The sequence below is a fragment of the Mastigoproctus giganteus genome, chromosome 12, assembly GCF_048544385.1.
Source record: "Mastigoproctus giganteus isolate SK-2022 chromosome 12, ASM4854438v1, whole genome shotgun sequence".
Classification (NCBI taxonomy): Eukaryota; Metazoa; Arthropoda; class Arachnida; order Uropygi; family Thelyphonidae; genus Mastigoproctus; species Mastigoproctus giganteus.
The window spans coordinates 118,758,665-118,778,475 of record NC_143586.1 but is presented as its reverse complement, the minus strand read 5'-3'; the positions used below and the strand labels follow the sequence as shown (position 1 = coordinate 118,778,475).

General features: G+C 38.8%; 1 protein-coding gene across 1 annotated transcript in view; it reads right to left on the bottom strand.

The window, feature by feature from the left end:
- The window catches only part of LOC150077362 (GTP-binding protein 6), a 300,778-nt gene extending 285,191 nt beyond the window's left edge, over positions 1 to 15,587 (bottom strand). Inside the window, exon 1 of the mRNA XM_090386669.1 lies at positions 15,109 to 15,587. Within this exon, the coding sequence (XP_090242795.1) occupies positions 15,109 to 15,546 (438 nt within the window). The 5' untranslated portion in view covers positions 15,547 to 15,587. The remainder of the gene's footprint in view (positions 1 to 15,108) is intronic.
- Between the last annotated feature and the right edge of the window lie 4,224 nt (positions 15,588 to 19,811).

The following is a 19,811-nucleotide window of genomic DNA, read 5'->3' as shown; positions in this document are numbered from 1 at the left end:
GTAACTGTGACAAGCACATTATGTAAAAAATGTCCTTGAATTTTCCTGTAAAAGTCCTGCCTGAGCAACTGAAACTTTTCCTTTCATATTAGCTCCATTGTCATAACCTTGCCCTCGGATATTAGTTATGTCTAATCCTAATATTTCGAATTCCTGTTTCAGCACATTGCACTTTTCTCCGGTACTGCTCTTTACATTGATAAATTTTATAAACTGTTCATACACACCGACTGGAGTATTGGGGAGCAGAGTGTATAATGTAGAGTGTGTTTAGTGTCAAACATCTCTGCATAGTATACATTGTGGGTGAGAAACAGAACACTGTCAATGCCAGAGGTTTAAAGGTATATGGATTTTGTATATGTGTAGTGCTGTGTACCATTGTTCCTCTGGTCATTCAGCTGCTGAGCCCCTAATGGGACCCAAACCGTTCCGTTGGAGACGTATCTAATTGTCCAGGACATTTATTCTGGATCAGTGCTGGATTAAGGTACGAGCTAACAGGGCAGTTGCCCAGGGCATCATTCTTACACGGTCTCCAGAAAAAAAAAAAATTATTAAAGTCTCCCATAATTGATTACATCTACCCATGTTTTTTTGTGTCTGTAAATTGAACATGTTCTCTGGTCGATTTGCCTGTTGTTGCTGGATGAAAAACCTCAGTTTCTGGGGAAAATACCTTGCAATCTACACCTGAGACCTAATATTTAGTGCAAAGGCAGAAAGCAGCATAATGCTATGCTGCTTTCTGCCTTTGCACCTTCTGTATCACCAATTTTCTTGAATGGCAATACATTCTGCGATGCTGAAAACTGACGGGCTGTTCATCTTTCTTGTGATTAATTTGTAATTACGATGCTTTCAATATCACTTAATTTTGCTGTCAGCGTGCATGTACAATATTTACAAAAAACATTTTAAATAATCACCATCTAATTTGCAGAGTCAGTTTTTATATTTAGTCTCTTTGAGAAATTGATCACAAAAGTTTCAGAGAAAGGAAGTTGGAAGAGTTCTCAGTGATTGATGCAAATTCATATTCAAATTCATATTATAATCTTTCTCCAATCTGTAAATGATCCGTCAACAAATTTTCAATAAAAGAAATACTGAGTAATAAAATTACAAATTGTTCTGTCAAATTGAAACAAAATGCAAAGAATAGTAAAAAAAAAAAAATTATATTAGGGCCCCCCCGTAAATGATTACATCAACCCATATATTTATTTTGTCTGTAAATTGCATGTGTTCTCTGGTCGATTTGTCTGTTTGCTGGACAAAAAAAACCCCAGTTTCTGGGGAATAAACTTTGCTATCTATGCCTGAGACCGACTAACTCAGCCACGGAGTGAAAAAGCCTACTAAAGTTCCTTGCGCCATCGACGGGATTTGAACTCTCGCCTTTTCCACCCAGTGTAGGGAAAGGATGGTGGCGATACCACTGTGCTACCTGCGCAGACAAACAATAGATAAAAAAAAATAAAATAAATCTACAGCAATGAGTAACATATTAACCCCAGGGGGCTTGGCACACCAAGGGTCCTGAGCTGGATATCATCATTCTTCTCTCTCTCTCTCTCTCTCTCTCTCTCTCTCTCTCTCTCTCTCTCTCTCTCTCTCTCTCTCTCTCTCTCTCTCTCTCTCTCTCTCTCTCTCTCTCTCTCTCTCAGGGTAACGCTTCCTTGCATCATATGGCTAATAATAATAATATATTATTATTATTACAAACTATACAATGTTTGATAACTGCTGACATCATAGACCATTCATAATTTGTGAATGGTCCATAATGTAAACTGGAATAATAAATTCACTTACATTTAATAATAAAATCACTTATTACAGAATTACTACAAAGTTGGCATTACATTGTGCACAAAGGAAATCAATGCATACTTCTCTATTCAGAGGTGCGCATTCATTGTTCACTAAGCAAAAAAAAGAAGAAAAAAAAGTGCAGACAAGAAAATAGTTTTTCGAAATTCATATTATATCTTTCTCTGATCTGTAAATGATCCTTCATCAAATTTTCAATAAAAAAAAAAATTAATGACGCCAGAGTAATAAAATTACAAATCATTCTGTCAAATTGCAACAGAATGTAAAGAATAGTAAAATAAATAAATAAATAAATCTACAGCAATAAGTAACATATATTAGTATCAAAACTGGACAACTTCATATATCATTAATAATTTGTGAATGGCTCACGTTCACAAATTATAAATCCACAATTTGTGAATGAAAACTGGAAACCGATAATAATAAATTTACTTACATCTTCAGTCTTTCTATCATAATTGGAAAAAATATGGTGGTAAAGAGTAAATTTATTAATGTTCTGAGAAACTATAATGCATTAGGGCATATGCCTCAGGCTGCAAGAGAGTTAGAATATGTACAAGTTAGTGCAATGCATCATATTAGTACAAATAATTTGCTAATCTAGAATTGGCAAATTCTAGATTAGCAAATTATTTGCAAAAGCGGCATCGTTTAAGTCATATCTCATATTGTGAATACCTTCACAACGAGTTGCCACGACATTGCACTACTTCGAATAAGTAACACTTCATCCTAAAGAAGACTATTGTTACTTATTCTTAAAGAAGACTATTGTTACTTATTCTGGGTGGATACCACCACCCAGACGGCATCGTTTTCAGGGCTATTTTGTATATGTGTGGGATAATAACTCTACTATCCAATTATCCGTATTAGACTTAAAAATGCAAAAAGTAGAGGAAAAGTAATAGTAATAGTGGAAGAGGAAAAGAAATGGTGTAGAAGAATGAAAGGGACAGTAACTCCTTCAACTCACACCACTCAAAAACTCAAACTCCTCGAATAGGCAAAGCTTCCCCAGTAAGGAAGACTGTTGTTACCTATTCTTGGAAACTCCGGACATCACCAGGCTCCCCCTGGTGCCGTTTCAGGGCTATTTGGCCTTCTTCGGTGGGTGAGTGGGTACCCAAGTGATGTAATGATGGCAAAACAGTTAGGAAGTATAATTTCACAATATGAGTGATGCCTGATAGTGTAAAAGATGAATTAAGACTATAATGCATTAGGGCTTATGCCTCAGTTTGCGAGACAGACTATGTAAAAGTTAGTGCAAATGCATCATATTCGTACACAGCCAATTCTAGATTAGCAAATTATTTACAAAAGCAGCATCGTTTAAGTCATATCTCATATTGTGAATACCTTCACGACGAGTTGCCATGACATTGCACTACTTCGAATAAGTAACACTTCACCCCAAAGGAGAAGACTATTGCATTACTGTATAGTCTTAATTCATCTTATACACCATCAGGCATCTCTCATATTGTGGAGTTATACTTCATAACTACTTTGCCATCATTCCATCACTTGGGTACCTATCCACCCACCAAAGAAGGGCCAAATAGCCCTGAAACGGTACCATCTGGGTGGTGGTATCCACTGAGAATAAGTAACAATAGCCTTCTCCTTTAGGGTGAAGCATTACTTATTCGAAGTAGTGCAATGTCATGGCAACTCGTCATTAGCATTCAGCATTAGCAAAGGCATATGATGCAAGAAAGCAAGCTAATACAGCAGCCAAAAAAAAAAAAAAAAAAAAAAAAAACCCTTATTTCACCAATCCACTCGCCTCGCTCCAAATGTTTGTCAAGTTCTGCCTTTAATCTATTTAAGCTATGAACTTCTACGACAGATGGAAGTTTGTTCCAGCATTCAACCACCCTCTGGCTAAAGGCAAACTTCTGCACATCTATCCTACAACCGTCTTTCCTCAATTTGAATTTATGCCCTCTTAGATGATTATTCTGAGCAAGAGGAAGAATCCCATCAGCATTGGGCATGCTCAAACCATTCAAGCCTTTATACACCTCAATCAGATCACCTCACAGGTGCCTAGTCTCTAGACACTGTAATTTGCAAAACTTAAGCCTTTCTTCCTAAGAGCAACCCTTTGTTCCATTCACTAATCTTGTTGCCCTTCACTATACTCGTTCCAACAGCTCTACATCCTTCTTAAAATGAGGCCTCCAGACCTGTATGCAGTACTCAAGATGTGGTCTGACCATTGCCTTATACAATAGAATAATCACCTCTTGAAATATTCCTGTATATCATTGACAAGACACCATGACCTACTCTTGCAGCCTGTCGGCACAGCTCAGAAAACTTCATATATGCCTGCACAATTACCCCCAGATCCTTTTCATTCTCCAACAATGTCAGTGTGGTACCACAGAGTTGATATGTTACTCTGGAATTACTGCTTCCCATATGTACTACTTTACATGTGTCAATGTTAAACTTCATTTGCCACCTCTCAGCCCATCTGCCCAACTTTTCTAGATCCTGTTGCAGCAGTGTACTGTCATCAGTGTCATTAACAACCATGCCAACCTTCGTATCGTCTGCAAAGTTGGACATTAAGCCTGATATATCATCATCAATATCATTTATAAATACAGAAAACAACAATGGACCCAAAACTGAACCCTGAGAGACTCCATTAATAACATTAGTCCACAAAGAGCAGTGTCCATTGATTACCACTCTGTCTTCTCCCATTCAACCATCCCTTTATCCATAGCAGCAATTTGCCTCCAATTTGTGCAGCAGTCTTCCATGTGCAACAGTATCAAAGGCTTTTCTAAGATTCAAATATATGATATCAAAGTTATTTTTTGCATCCAGTTCCTTTGTGAGAACATCAGAGTATACAATCAAATTAGTCACATAAGACTTTCCCTTAACAAACCTATGCTGTATCCGAGCTATAACTGAAGTCTTGTCTAGATGATCCTGCAATGCTTCTTTAACCAGTGCCTCCATTAATTTCCCTGGAACAGAAGTTAAACTAACAGGTCTGTAATTACCTATGTCTCCCTTTGATCCTCCTTTGTGGATTGGGGTCACATTTGCACATCTCCAGTCCGTGGGTACCTCCCGTGAGTCCAGGGAAGCTTTCATAATTATGGCTAAGGGTTTACTTACTTCCTTTGCCGCCTCCTTTAATATAACTGGATTGATTCCATCCACCCCCAGGTGCCTTTCTTGTATTTATCTTCAACAATTTCTCCTCCACTTTACTCTCAGTTATTACAAAAGTCTCTATCTTACTGCCAGAGTTGAATATACCTCTGGCATTCCCTTCCCTGAATAACTCCTCATGTGTGAATGTTGATGCAAAATATTCATTTAGTTTGTTAGCTACCTGAGCAGAATCATCAACAGTTGAACCATCGATATCAAGTGGACCAATCTGATTCATCCTCTTCCTTCTAGAGTTTACGTAAGTAAAGAACTCTTTGCTGTTTTTCTTTGCATCCTTTGCCAAAGATTTCTCGTAATCTGCCTTCGCCTGCTTAACCTCCTTTATAACTTGGTTACAGACCAGCTTATATCTATCATAGGCTTCGGTGTCACATGATGATTTATATGTATCCCATGCATTTTTCTTCTCTGTCAAATATCTAATTAGTTCTCCTGACATCCATTTAAGCCTAAATCTTGAACAATATTTCTTTGTTGGTATGAAAAGCTTAGTAGCTTCCAAGATTAATTCTTTGAATGCTTTCCATTTTGAATTTGCTGTTGGTAACATCATTAGTTGGTTCCACCGTATAGAATTTAAATACTGTCCCAGACCACCGTAATCACCTTTACGAAAGCAAAAATCCTTCACTTTACCTTTGAAGGTAGTTACCTCTTTGAGTAAATCCCACTTCAGCACACTGTGATCACTGCCACCTAGTCGTTCCTTTATCTGCAGATTCTTGATGCATGAAAAATCATTACTGATAATCAGATCAAGAGTATTACTCCCTCTAGTTGCCTCCCGAACATGCTGCTGTAGAAAACAATCATCCAATAAATCCACAAAAGCTTTGCTAGTGTGTGAGTGAACAACCCACAAATTCAAGTCAATATCCAGGAAATTAAAATCCCCCATTATAAGACACTGATTTACTGGCCCACTCTATTTCTCTGCACAATTGCTCATTATACTCCTCATATTCATTAGGTCTATAACACACACACACACCTACTCTCATTTTTCCTTTCCCAGTGCTTATGTCACACCAAGCAGACTCGACATTGCATTGTGCACCAACATCAATTGGATGCACTTCCTTAGATTTTATGTGTTTCTTAACTAACAGCATAACCCCTCCTCCCTTCCTGTTCTGTCTATCCTTTCTGTACACATTGTACTCCCCAAATTCCAGTTCTGCACTCTTTATGTCTGTGTGACACCATGTCTCTGATATCCCAACAATATCTGCCTTTGATGTCTTGACTAGCAATTCAAGCTCATCGAATTTATTAACTATACTTCTAGCATTGGTGTACATGCAAGTATACATGCACCTGTTTCTACTCTTAGTTACCCTAACACAGCCGATGTATTTACTTGTTCTACTACGACTCCCAGCAGTCCTGGAAATTCCCATTGCCTTGCTTTCCAGGCTGCTGCTCAATTGCGTTTTAATAGAAGTAGTGCAAGAATCACTTTTACTTCTGCCAGAGGCTACTGTTAATCTATTAGTCCTTGTATCCCCCCAAGCTAGCAGTTTTCCAACCCAACTAACTCTGCCTCGATAGCAAAAATTCTTGCACCCTTTCTATTTAAGTGTATCCCATCCCTGTAGAAACAGTCTCTACTGTTAAGAAGCACAGACCATGCTGAGAAAAATTCTACCCCTTGAACCTTGCACAATCTCTCCAGGGCCGAACTGATCGACAAGGCTCTCATCATATACTCCCTCCTATCGTGTCTGGGCAGAATTGCAGACACTTTCAAATTCAACCCTAACTCACGGCTTTTTTTCAGCATTGTCTTGTACTTGTTAAGTAATTCTGCCAGTCTCCTACTCTTAATATCATTAATGCCAACGTGTACAACAATATCACCCTTTGTGCCCTTAAAGGATGATATCTGCCCTACATCATCATCAACTTTTGCCCCTAGCAGACATACCCTGGTCCTGTTCCATCTATCCTTTTTGCACAATATGTTCCCCATTTCCCTGACAGTAGAGTCACCTACAACAACTAGTTCCTTTGGAACCAGCGCATTCTGCCTTGGGGGTTGCCGCTGTGTTGTGTGATGTTCAAGTGCAAGCTCTGGCATTGATGTGGGCAGCTGAGAGCTTGATAGACCCCTCAATTTAAATCCTTTGAGGGCATCCACCCTGTCCTTCAAGCTCTCATATAAGCCCATAACAACGCCGAGTTGGCGCCTGATTTCCTTGCACTCCTTACATCACACGCACACACAAAGACATTCCCCTTGGCAATATCATGTCTTGTTCCTGATTGCTCCACAAGCATCAAACAAGCAGTGCATTTCAATAGACTGATTCAGAGGACATCTTCCCACCCCCCTCTGTTCTCCCCTGAGCCACAGCACTTCCACTAGTTCGAGCCTTTTGCTTTGCTGCTCTGGTCTGAGCCATGATTTCTATTCAAGTTGAATAAAATTCCAATACAAAATATAACCCTAAACCTATATCCCAATGCAGTTATAACACTATATATATATATTTCGGTATCGAATATTGTAATAGCTAGGTCACTATATTTATTTAGTTAAAAAAATATAATTCCATTGACAATGAAATTTAATAAGATTAATAAATTTTACTGATTAATTGATACTACTATACTCGCTATCTAGTTTTCCGTTAAACCTTACTATCACACATTGTATCGTATAGCAATGGCGGCAAGTTACAAACAATTAATCTACGGACACAAGGTATTATTTACTTTCCAAATCGCGCTATCTAAATTCAAAATAAACCACGGAGCTTGACTAAGTCTATAAGCTACTTACAGAAAATAATTTAATCTAACAATTAAGTCAATAAAGTGGCTAAGTATAATTAAAAACTTTTCGTTCGCGAGAACTGCAAAACCTGTTCACACGTGGATTTGATACCCTTACCGATACTAAGTAATAACCTACAAAATCTCTATCTAAATTCAATTTAAACTAAAGTATTGTTACTAGGAATATAAAGCAACTCTTAAAAAATAAATTAATACGTCAATTTAAGTCAATAAAAAAGCAAAAACTTCTCTATTTGCTGGAGCCGTAAAAACTTCACCTGTTCACATTTACTCTCGCACCCACTTGTTCAAGAATTCCTGGTAGAAAAAGAGGCTGGCAAGGTGAATTTGGTGGAAATGGCATTGGAGGTAAAACCAAATCAATTCAGAGGATGATAGCACAGATGAAAATTCTAATCTTCCAGATTTTACAATAAAAAGCATACGGGAAGGATAAAGTTAGCTGAGCAATTAGAATCATTTTTTGAATGCAGATTCTCGAATGAAAGGAGCCCAAAGTACAAAAGGGAGCTTCACAAATGCTTAGTTCCATACAACGAAATTCACAAAGATTTATCAAGCAAAAGCAAAAAAACCCAGATTTTTTAAAGAGAGCAGAAGATACACGAAATCTAGAACAGTGTATTTTTGTTAGTTTTGTTAACAAAATGGCATATTTTTTTAACTTTTGGAACGCAACTCCCCTTTTTGTACTTTTTCTTAGTCCGTATAACTCAGTTTCGCACAACACAACATTTTATAAGAACCTAGCTACCGTGTTGTACAAGGATTACCTGTATATTTAATATTTGACACTGGTGTTGCTGAATATTTCATGACTATCTTTTATTTACTAATATTTCTATAAGATTGGAATCAGTCTAAACCAGTGGTTCCCAACTCGTGGTTCGCAAACTCCCAGGGTTCACGCTAAAAATTCCGTAATGGTGTCTGCTTAGATTTACAGAGTTGCCATGTGGCATATACTGTGTTTGTCAATGATTTTTTTTTTTTGCTCTGCAAAAGTTGTTTTAATTTGTGGTATTCTTTTGCGCATATTGGATATAATTTAGTGTCCTGGATTCTCCTTGAGTTGGTGAATTCGTACATACCATTTTTATTCCAGCCTTTTAGGGAACAGCAATGTTATTAAAGATTTTCAAAATTTTTCTTTGCTGCTCCAGCTACCACATTGTTCCTAACGAACGTGGCTGCTCCCATATTAGTCTGGCTGTTGTTTACTGATGAACTGCTGCTTATTTCGCTTGGAATTCGTAGTATTTGGCTGATTGTTAGCTATTAAGTCACATTTTGGAACACTGTGAAGACTTAACTATACTGTGGACACATTATATGCATACTACCATGATGAGTTCGAGAGTTTTTGCATAGGTATACTAGTGCTAACGATAAATTATGAAGCTAGAGGGTGGCCATTGCTTCTTCCAACTTAGAAACAAAGGGCTTTGTTCATAGACCAGAAGTCACGTGACTGCCAACATGTGGTGGATTTGATTTGGTATGCAAATTGGCACAGTTCCCCCTTGTGGATGCGCTATGAACCAATTCTCTGATTAATAACTAAACCACTTGGACAGTCCAATACCAGCACAATCCTGGGTCACTCTTGCTTTTCATCCCTGATGAGCTGCATCCCTACACTCATACTTCAGTGCATACTTTTCATTCCGAACTACGAACTGAAATTTCTACCATGAGTACATGCGAGAGCTCCAGTTCCACTACTAAAGCGAGGCCTGATCCAGGTAGCCCACCTCTACCGAGTGTCCCAACTAAAAGTGGCAATTTTGCATTGAAGAAGAAAAAGGACAGAAAGAAGATCAAAGAACCAAGGGCTGGCATCTCCCTAGCTGAATACCCCTCCCAAGATGAGGGTCGTCCACCGTATGTGGCTTCTGACCAAGGCCCTGATGACCCATTGTGTTCTACCATGCCAGCCAACTCTATTGCTACCCCCCAACTGGCCACCAAGACTCCTGCACTGACAAGTGCTCCTCCTGCCCTGGTCCTTACCATTGCATCTGGCCTCAAATCCTCTCCAAGGCTAGGAATCCCTTCTCCCCCTTCTGATTCAACCTCTTTGCACCAGGACATCTCCAAACTCCACCAGATTTTAGTCTCATTCCTGAATAATGACACCAACCATTTCACTAAGACAGCGGAACACTAGAACATAACCATTCTGTTTGGGACATCTCCTGCCCAGGGTAATTATATCCAGGAGCTATGATCAAGTTTGGAGATCATTTCTACTCAGTTGTTAATTGACAATGAAAAGTTGAAAGCAGTGAATGAAGAGCTGCGATCGAGGACTATTCTGCTGGAGAAGGTGGTAGACACGTTTTCTAAGCTCCCTGTCGCTGTTGGTCCTGAAACCAGTTCCTCTGTGAACCACAGATTCTCCAGACCGAAGCCACCTCCTAAGCAAGCGTCGTTTGCACAGGACAAACCCTGACTGCTACTCAAGAAGGCAAAATACTGCAGACCCCAGTTGCCATAAGGAAACCAAAGCACTTGCTGCTCTTGAGGGCCAACAAGACTTCAGAGCTAAAAACAAGCAATGATATAAAAGAATTGGTCACCAACACACTCAAGACTGACTATAGAAGTATCAGGGTATCTGAGATCTATCAGAAACCAGGGTATCCTTTTGGAAACAGCTACACAAGAGGATTTGTTTAGTATCTCCAACTCCCTGGCCACTGCAGGTATTGTCATTACCCCACGCAGGAAATCAAATCCCTCGCTACTGATTTATGACACCTCTAAAGACCTATCCAATGAGGCCCTCATTGAAGACCTTTTTAGCATTAGCATTAGTAGAGGCATTTGATGCAAGAAAGCAAGCTTATGCAGCATCAGCCAAAAAAAAAAAAAAACCACTTCCACTTCATCCCTCTGTTCGTTCAAAATACCTGTCCAGCTGAGCCTTAAACTTATTTAGGCTATCAACCTCCACCACAAGGGATGGAAGTCTGTTCCACCAACCAACCACCCGCTGGCTAAAGGCAAATTTCCGCACATCTATCCTACATCTGTCTTTCCTCGATTTGAATTTATGCCGTCTCAGGTGATTTTTCTGAGCTAGAGGAAGAATCCAATCAGCATTGAGCATGCTTAAACCATTCAAGGCTTTATACACCTCTATCAGATCACCTCGCTGGTGCCTAGTCTCCAGACACTGTAATTTGCAAAACTTAAGCCTTTCTTCGTAAGAGCACCCCTTTGTTCCATTCACTAATCTTGTTGCCCTTCTCTGTACTCGTTCCAGCAGCTCTACATCCGTCTTGAAATGAGGCCTCCAGACCTGTATACAGTACTCTAGGTGTGGCCTGACCATTGCCTTATACAATGGAATAATCACCTCCTTATCCCTGCTGGAAAAATTCCTATATATCATTGACAATACTCCATGAGCTACTCTTGCAGCCCGTCTGCACTGCTCGTGAGTTGATCCCACTGTACAGAATATAAAAACTGTCTGAGACTACTGTACTCACTTTTACGGAAGCAAAAACCCTTTCCTTTATCCCTGATGGTAATTAAATCTTTAAGTAAATCGCACATCAGTACACTGTGATCACTGCCACCTAGTGGTTCCTTTATCTGCAAATTCTTAATACACGAATGATCACTGCTGATAACCAGATCAAGAGTATTACTTTCTCTGGTTGCCTCTCAAACATGCTGCTGCAGAAAACAATCATCCAATAAATCCACAAAAGTCTGACTAGTGTGTGAGTGACCAACCCACAAGTTCCAGTCAATATCTGGGAAGTTAAAATCCCCCATTATAAGACATTCCGATTTACTAGCCCACTCTATTTCTCTGTACAATTGTTCTGGCTTAAGATTATTTAAACAGAACAAACATTAAAACCAAGTAAAATAATGGGGGGGGGGGGGTTAAATATTATAATTTGGAACAATCCAAACATTAGTTAGGATGCTAAAAAGTTATATTTTAACTTTAATAAAATAAAAGTACTCTAAGACCTATAATAATGTATGCAGCTGAGACAAGAGGTACAACATCAAAAATAAAACAAAGAAAACAAAAACGTTAAGGAAACCAATAAATATAACTAATAAAACATTAAGGGTTAAAGCTAAAATTGAGGAAATCAAAAAAAATGTAAAATATAACCTATTACTTAGTGGTCATATACAATAGGAAAAAAATGAGAAAAACAGACTGCATGAAATGAGAGGTGGGCAAAAATATTTTAAAGAACTTGGGACCAACAGGCACATGAAATTGATGAAGACCAAGAAGATTATTCTAATCCAATATGCTGAATGGAAAAAGAAATTTTAACCACTGGCAATGTGGCCAGATTGGGGGGGGGGGGGGGGGGACACAGGAAAAGAGATCCAAAGCCAGGCCCTGCTACAAATAGCACCCGCAAGTTCACCCCTGTTATTTCCTATTCGGGGGGGGGGGGGGTTCATTTCCTGGTTCCTCACACGATGTTCGGGCACAGGAAACTGATCCCCCCCCCAACTCCTTCCACACGCCTATCAGGTGGTTTAGACTTTTGTCTAACTAAATGAATTGGTGTATAACTATAAATTATTTTAGTCAGTACTACCATATAATATAGTAAATAATACTGCTATAGAAAAAAAAATAATAATATAAAAACAATATTATTTATTCCTTTAATGTGGAACCATGTAAGATTGCACATTTCGTAGATCCGAAGGTACAAAATGTTGTGCCTTCGCATCCAGGAAAAAGTTCAGGATTATGTGAGGTAAAACTTCAGTATCAGGTATCCCCTAGACGTGGCCAATGACTGGCTTTTGCTTGAATCTGTCCCAAAGTCGCAAACAATTAAAAGTAATGATTTTTGGGTCTAGATTCTGTTAAGGCATCCCGAATGAATACAGACTATCGGCTATATGGCAGTGATTGACAGGGCAAGACTCCGCCCACGGTCCCCCCCCCCCCTTCAAGCTGGACGTTCCAGGGAAGTGTCACCACTCTGCCGGAACCACATGGTGGGTTGTGAACTTCACTCTTTGGAATGTCACATGGTGTTGATGTAATCATTGACTGCAATTAAATGCGTAATTAAAAATTAAAAAAAGAAAAGTGTTTGGTTTTTGGGATGGCTGAATAAAACTAGGGATCTGGGGGAAGCAGCCCCCAGAAAAAAAAAATAATAATAATAATCAAGAAATGTTGAATGATGAAAGTGACATGACCACTTTCCCCCCCCTCTCCTGAGCAATCTCATTGGCTGATTAGGAATATATAATTTCCCCAATATCTGTATTTGATTGCTTGTGATTTACTTTTTGGTTCATCTAGGTCGAGTACAGATGTTAATCCTGCTGCTGCCGCAGCCAAGTCTTCCTTGATCTTAGGTACTTTTTTCTGTGTTAATTCTCAGTTCAACCCCAATGGAGCGAATCGGTACAAGAATGTTGGGTCATTTGGAAAATGAAGGATGCAAGTGTGTGGTTGATTGCAAGTGAGTATAAATGTTTCTTGTGTGGAAGTATGATGAGCTTGGCCGAGCACAAGGATCATTCAGATGGTTTTGAGTGGATCTGCAGAATGAAAGGGGCCAACACTCATTAAATTAAAAAGTCTGTACGTAAGGGATCGTGGCTTTCCAAGAGAAAGCACTGGCTTTCCGAGAGCAGGCTCAGTATCATTGATGTTCTCCTAACTTATTATTGTGTTCTGAAGGTGCCCATCGATTTTATCATCAATGAACTTGGTGTTGTATTGCAAACTTAAGTAATTTGAGGAGTTTTTGCCACAAAGTTTGTGTGCAAGTGTGTGAGAGAGAAAGAGGTATGATTGGCAGAGAGAATGTTATTGTAGAGATCGATGAAAGTAAGTTTTGGAAGCGAAAGTACAATTGTGGTAAAAGAGTGAATGGAAAATTGGTGTTTGGTGGGACTGAATGAGGGACAGGAAAGTGTTTTTCTCCTAGACATCATTAAGACTTCCATTTTACCCAGCACAGTGATAGAACTGAACTGTTGGAAGTCTAGGACTGCCTAGGAGACAAAGGTTTTAAGCATTTGGCTGTAAACCACTCAATTCATTCCAGCTATCTGGAAACTGTCGCCAACACAAACAGCATCGAGAGGACGTGGAGTGCTTTAAAAAGGCAACTGTCATTGAGCAAGGTCAGTGACCAGTTTGACTCCTAACTCGCAGAGTATATGTGGTGAAGGAAGCATCGAGGCAGTAGCACCCTTACAGTGGAATTCCTGAAAGCTTTCCGAAGTATACAAGCCTGCACTCAGGACTCAATGATGACTTTCCACTGATCAGCGAGTGGTTTTCTGTCTTTTTAGCATTTCTGTTGACGTGCATTGTTCCTGAAATCGTCAAGTTTGCAGCTGCTGCACATGGTGATGGCATTTCTGTTGTTCACATCAGTGGTTGCATGTGGTGTGAATTTGTTTCTTGTTTTATTAAAAAAACTTCCGTTTCGCCTTTTCTTCTTCAATTCAGTTCCGATTTTGTGGAGGGGAAAAGCGGGAGTTAGGGTGCAGCAGCCGCCACCAAAATTAATTCTCGTGAAATCGTCTAGTAATCAGTGGTTGCACGTGGTATTAATTTTTGTTACTTGTCTGTCTTTAACTCGTGAAATCGTGTAGCTATCACCAAAAAATGAAAAAGTAAGCGTGGGTAAGGGCGGCAGCCTTCATTCACGGCCCTTCTGAGCCGTTCTCATTGGCTGTACCCGATACTGAATCTCGACCAAATAGTCTAGTAATGTACAGACTAGAAGAGAACAAATGGTTGCACGTGGTGTGAATTTTTGTTTTGTTTTTAAAAAAATTGCCGTTTCGCCTGTATTTTTTCTTAATTTCAGCTCCGATTTTGTGATGTTACGTGACATTTTTCCATCACCAAAAAAAACGTGCATATTTGTTACTTTAAAAAAAAAAAAAAAAAAATGCATTTCCCCTTCAGTTTTTCTTTATTTTCGGCCTCCGCAGTATTATTTTGTCACGTGACATCCCCCTGTAACTTGCAGTCGAAGAGAGGAGGGAAAACTGGCGGAGTCATAACCCACAACCCGTCAATCACGGCTTTCCCCCTCTTCTCCTCGCTGCCATTTTTGGAGGCTGTACCCATAACTGAATCATTACCGATTTTTGAAATCAAGAAATTTCAAAAATTAAAACGCAATTTACTCCACCACTGTGTTATACTACGAGCCCCCACTAGTTTTTACATTTTCTATTTTTCAATCTCTATCTTCGAATCTAACCAACCTTTTCGATGACATTCCATTTAGGAAGTGTTGCAACTAATGCAACGGCCTCCGCTAACTGCAGTTCGAAGGTAGTATGCTTTGGCTTCTTCGGACCACACTTCACTCGCGGCTGAATAATTAGTACATCGTGTCCTGCTCCTAGAATTCGGTATCTGTTTATATCTTCATCGACTACTTCACCGATTTCTTCGTTGTCATTTTGACCCATTGCTATATCAAAAGTTCCACTATTTCCACTCATATAATTCGGACCCGAACTAAAACGGCACTTAAATAACGGTACAATATATCTGCAACAATAACAACATTGGGGATGAAAGAAACAGAATAAACCACTCGAGTACATATTTCTTAATCCACTGTGCAAGTCATACTTAAATTGTAATATTCTCAGTACCTTACACTGCCTTCCTACTTCTGCCACACGAACAAACATTATGGTGAGTAAAAAGGAAATCGCACTCCAAAAAAAAATTACGATATAATCACCAGCAAACTGTACAAAATCAAAATTTTTAAAGACCAACAAAGTACACATATAAAATATATTATCCAAATAACACAGGGCTTATCCACGAAATATAAATCAAAAGCAAGGAACAGAAGACTTTTTGCGATTCGATTAGATAAGTAACCCAAAAGATGGCGCCACATTTTAATTATGACCAAAGCTGAGAGTACAATTTTGTTGTATGATGTTTAGGAGCATCAGCAACTACGGCCATATTGATCCGTACAAAATATCTGAAAATTGCGTATGTTCTATGGTCGATTTTCTGTTCGTTTGGAAACAAAAAAAAAAAAAAAAAAAACGAGTTTCGGGGAATAAAACCAAGTGGCGGGCATAAAAACTGCATAACTTGTGAATTTTGCAAATAATGTGTTTTGCACTGCATTGTTGGTTGCAGAAATGTTCGAAATGCATTTGTTAGATGGGATATATATATATATATATATATATATATATATATATATATATATATATATATATATCTGTGAATAAAATCCAATAAAAAGGCTCCACCTGATATATCTAATTGTCATAAATATCTTCCCAAAAGGGTAAAATGCGTAATTAATGGAAATATGCGAAATCATGCAAATAGCAATCATGATAACCAAACATACATTTTATTGCATTTACATGTACAAAGTGAAATAACAAGTTAAAGTAATAGTATTATGTACTGTAAATCAGCAAAATAAGTCCTCAATATTTTGTTCTTCCTCCTCGACCTGCAACGATCTGGCATAGAGTTAATCAACTTCTGGGATCTTCTTCCAGTCACATAACTCCCTGAAGAACTGTTGTGGCCAACAACAAATTTCTCCAACTGCATCTATCGTGTGCTATACGAACAGCATCGCAAAGTGTCATGCCCAGAAGTTCACTTATTCCATCCTTTCACCTAATTGCAGGTCTTCCTCTGCACCCTTCCCCTCGGTTTTCCCTTCCATTATATTCTTCAAAGGAAAGTTTTCCCTTCTTACTATATGACCAAAAAACTTGAGTTTTCTTTTGTTGATGCTATGAAGAAGAATTTTAGGCCTACCAATTTTATTCAATACCCACTCATTTGTTCTTCGATCCAAGTAAGAAATACGCAGTATTCTCCTGTAACACCACATTTTAAATGCCTCACTTTTCTTCCTGTAAACTCTTTTCAGATTCCATCTTTCACATCTATAAGTGGCAACTGGAAAAATTAACGAATCAATGATTCTCAGTTTCGTCTTTAGGGGCAGATCATGATCCCTCCATAATTTTGTCAGATCAGCGAGCCACGTTTTAGCAATTGCCTGTCGTCTCTTTACATCGTTTGAGCAGTCACTGTTTTTATTTATTCTTTACCCTAAGTAATCAAATTCATCAACTACTTCGATATCTTGCCCATTAACCTTCACTTCACTTTAATGGAATCGAGATTATCACCAATCACCATAACTTTAGTTTTTCAGAAATAATCCTTTTTTCTTACTTGCTTCACATACTCTCCTCAGAGTTTCTTTAAGATGATCCTTAGAGTTACAAATTAGCACAGTATCATCTGCATAACGAAGGTTGTTTATCTTCAGTCCTCCAATTTTGATGCCAGTCTCTAAATCTTCCAAAGCTTCACGAATGATATCTTTCCGAAGTATACAAGCGCACTCAAGACTCAATGATGACTTTCCACTGATCAGCGAGTGGTTTTCTGTATTTTTAGCATTTCTGTTGACGTGAATTGTTCCTGAAATCGTCAAGTTTGCAGCTGCTGCACATGGTGATGGCATTTCTGTTGTTCACATCAGTGGTTGCATGTGGTGTGAATTTGTTTCTTGTTTTATTAAAAAAAAAGATTAAAAAGGTGAGGTGACAAAATATAGTCCTGCCTGACACCGTTGCCTATTGTGAAAAAGTCCGTGTTTCCCATGTTCGTTCTCCCAGTTCCTTCCTGTTCCTAGTACAGTAGCTTAATCAGCTGAATTATGTGGAGCGGGAAACCCATATTAGTCATCGTATCCCATAGTTTCTCATATTGAACACAATCAAATGCTTTTGCATAATCTATAATATACAAAACGACTGGAACATTGAATTCTTTGCATTTTTCAATAATCAGTCGTAGACTTAGGATCTGATCTGTGGTTCCTCTGCGCCTTCTGAAACCTGCTTGCTCTTCTGGTATTTCTGCTTCAAGTTTTCTTGAGATTTTGTTTAATATGATTTTAAGAAGAATCTTGCTAGCATGAGAAATTAGGCTAATAGTCCTGTAATTTGAGCAAATTTTCTGATCTCCTTTTTTTTTGGTAACGGGATGAAAATTTATTTCTTCCAATCTGATGGCCACCGTCCCATTTCCAAAATTTTTACAATCGCTTTATGAAAAAACTCGGCGCCCTTCACACCTGTAGCTTAAATAATTCCACTGGGATTTCATCATTTCCAGGTGTCTTGCCACGCGTTAGTTCTCTGATGGCTTTTTCGACTTCTTCCTTCAGTGGAATTGGTTCATGATCACACTCTTAAAAAGCGGTTTGCAGATCATTAGTACCAGCAGGTACTCGAAATCGCTGCTCACAGTATTCTTTCCACCTTCCTTTGATTGTGTTCTCCTCTGTTAAAATTTCCCTTTTGGAGCACTTAATTACATTAAGTTTTGGTTGGAACTTTTGTCTTAAGAACTTTATTACATCATACATCTTTTTGGTGTTGTTTCGTTTGTTGTGGTATTCGATTTTTTTACACTTTCGATTGATATAATCCTGTTTGTCCTGCCTTAAACAGCGCTTGATGACTTTGCTTGTTTTTTTTTTTTTTTTTTTATGAGAACCCCAAACACGAGAGGTATTAGAACCTATAGTACTTAGTACCGTGCTTGGGTTGGAGGTTGAGAAGACGAAAGAAGATATTTGTTGACATTGGACTTGAACTTCTGTAGATTGTAATTTTCAGGAAATACGTATGAAGGAAGGTTGTTCCAGAAAACGGCAGTTGAATGAATAAATGAGGAAGATGAAAAGTTGGTTCTGTGGGTTTGAAGTTGGACTGTAAATGGATGTTGGCTGGTGGCAGCACGTGTTCGGACTGTTTTGAAAGAGAGAGCGGGAATTATAGAAGCCAATTCAGAAGAACAGTGCCCATGGAAGTATCTGTAGAAGAGGCATGCAGCAGAAACAGTACGTCTATGAGAAAGCGAGTGGAGAGACTCTGTTAGAGATGAATCATTAATTAACCTAACTGCCCTCTTCTGAATGGAATCAAGAAGCCTGAGAGAGGTTTTGGGGGCACCACACCAGATGTGTGAACAATATTCCATGGCAGGGCGGATTTGCGATTTATACAGAGTGAGCAGCTGTTTGGAAGAAAAGTAACGCCGAGAGCGAAAGAGAAAACCAAGTTTTTTAGATGCAGAGGAAGCAATATTTGTAATGTGCTTGTGCCAAGAGAGATTAGAAGTCAGGGTAATCCCCAAAAGAGATATATCATTTTGCCTAGAAATCGGAGTGTCACTAAAGATAAGCATAGGAGCAGAAGAATCCTTTTTGCGAGATATAAGACAAGACTGTGTTTTAGAAGGGTTGAAATCAACTAAGTTGTCTTTGCCCCACTGGAGAATTACCTGAAGATCGGCATTTAAGGAATTGGCAGCAGATTTTCGAGAAGTTGAAGCTGATTGAGCAGGACAAGGTTTCTCAAAATGGAAAGTTGAATGCAATGTGCTATCATCGGCAAAACTATGGATAGGATTTCCAGTCAATGGAAGAAGTTCATTGATATACAAGAGGAAAGGCCACCGTAGCCTAGTGGTCAGGCGCGCGGGTGCATAAGTACACGTGCCTTGAGTGACCGGGATTCAAGCCCGTGACTGCTGAATACGGTGCTGTTTCTTGTATTCTGTCTATCTTGTTAACTCCTCTGACTGTTTGGTCGTCCCGGAGTATAAACAGAAAATTTATTTATTTATTTATTTATTTATTAGAAAAGAGTGGGGGAAAGAACTGAACCTTGGGGGACACTGGCATTAGTGGAGAAGTTAGAAGACAGAGAGCCATCTACCATCACCCTCAGTGAGCGATCAGAGAGAAAACTGGATAACCAATTACTAAAAACAGTTGGCAAACCATAAGATGGAAGCTTGTTTAGAAGATCTTTATGCCAAACACGATCAAAAGCCTTTGAGATGTCAAGAGCAACTACTTGTGTTTCACCGAACCTTT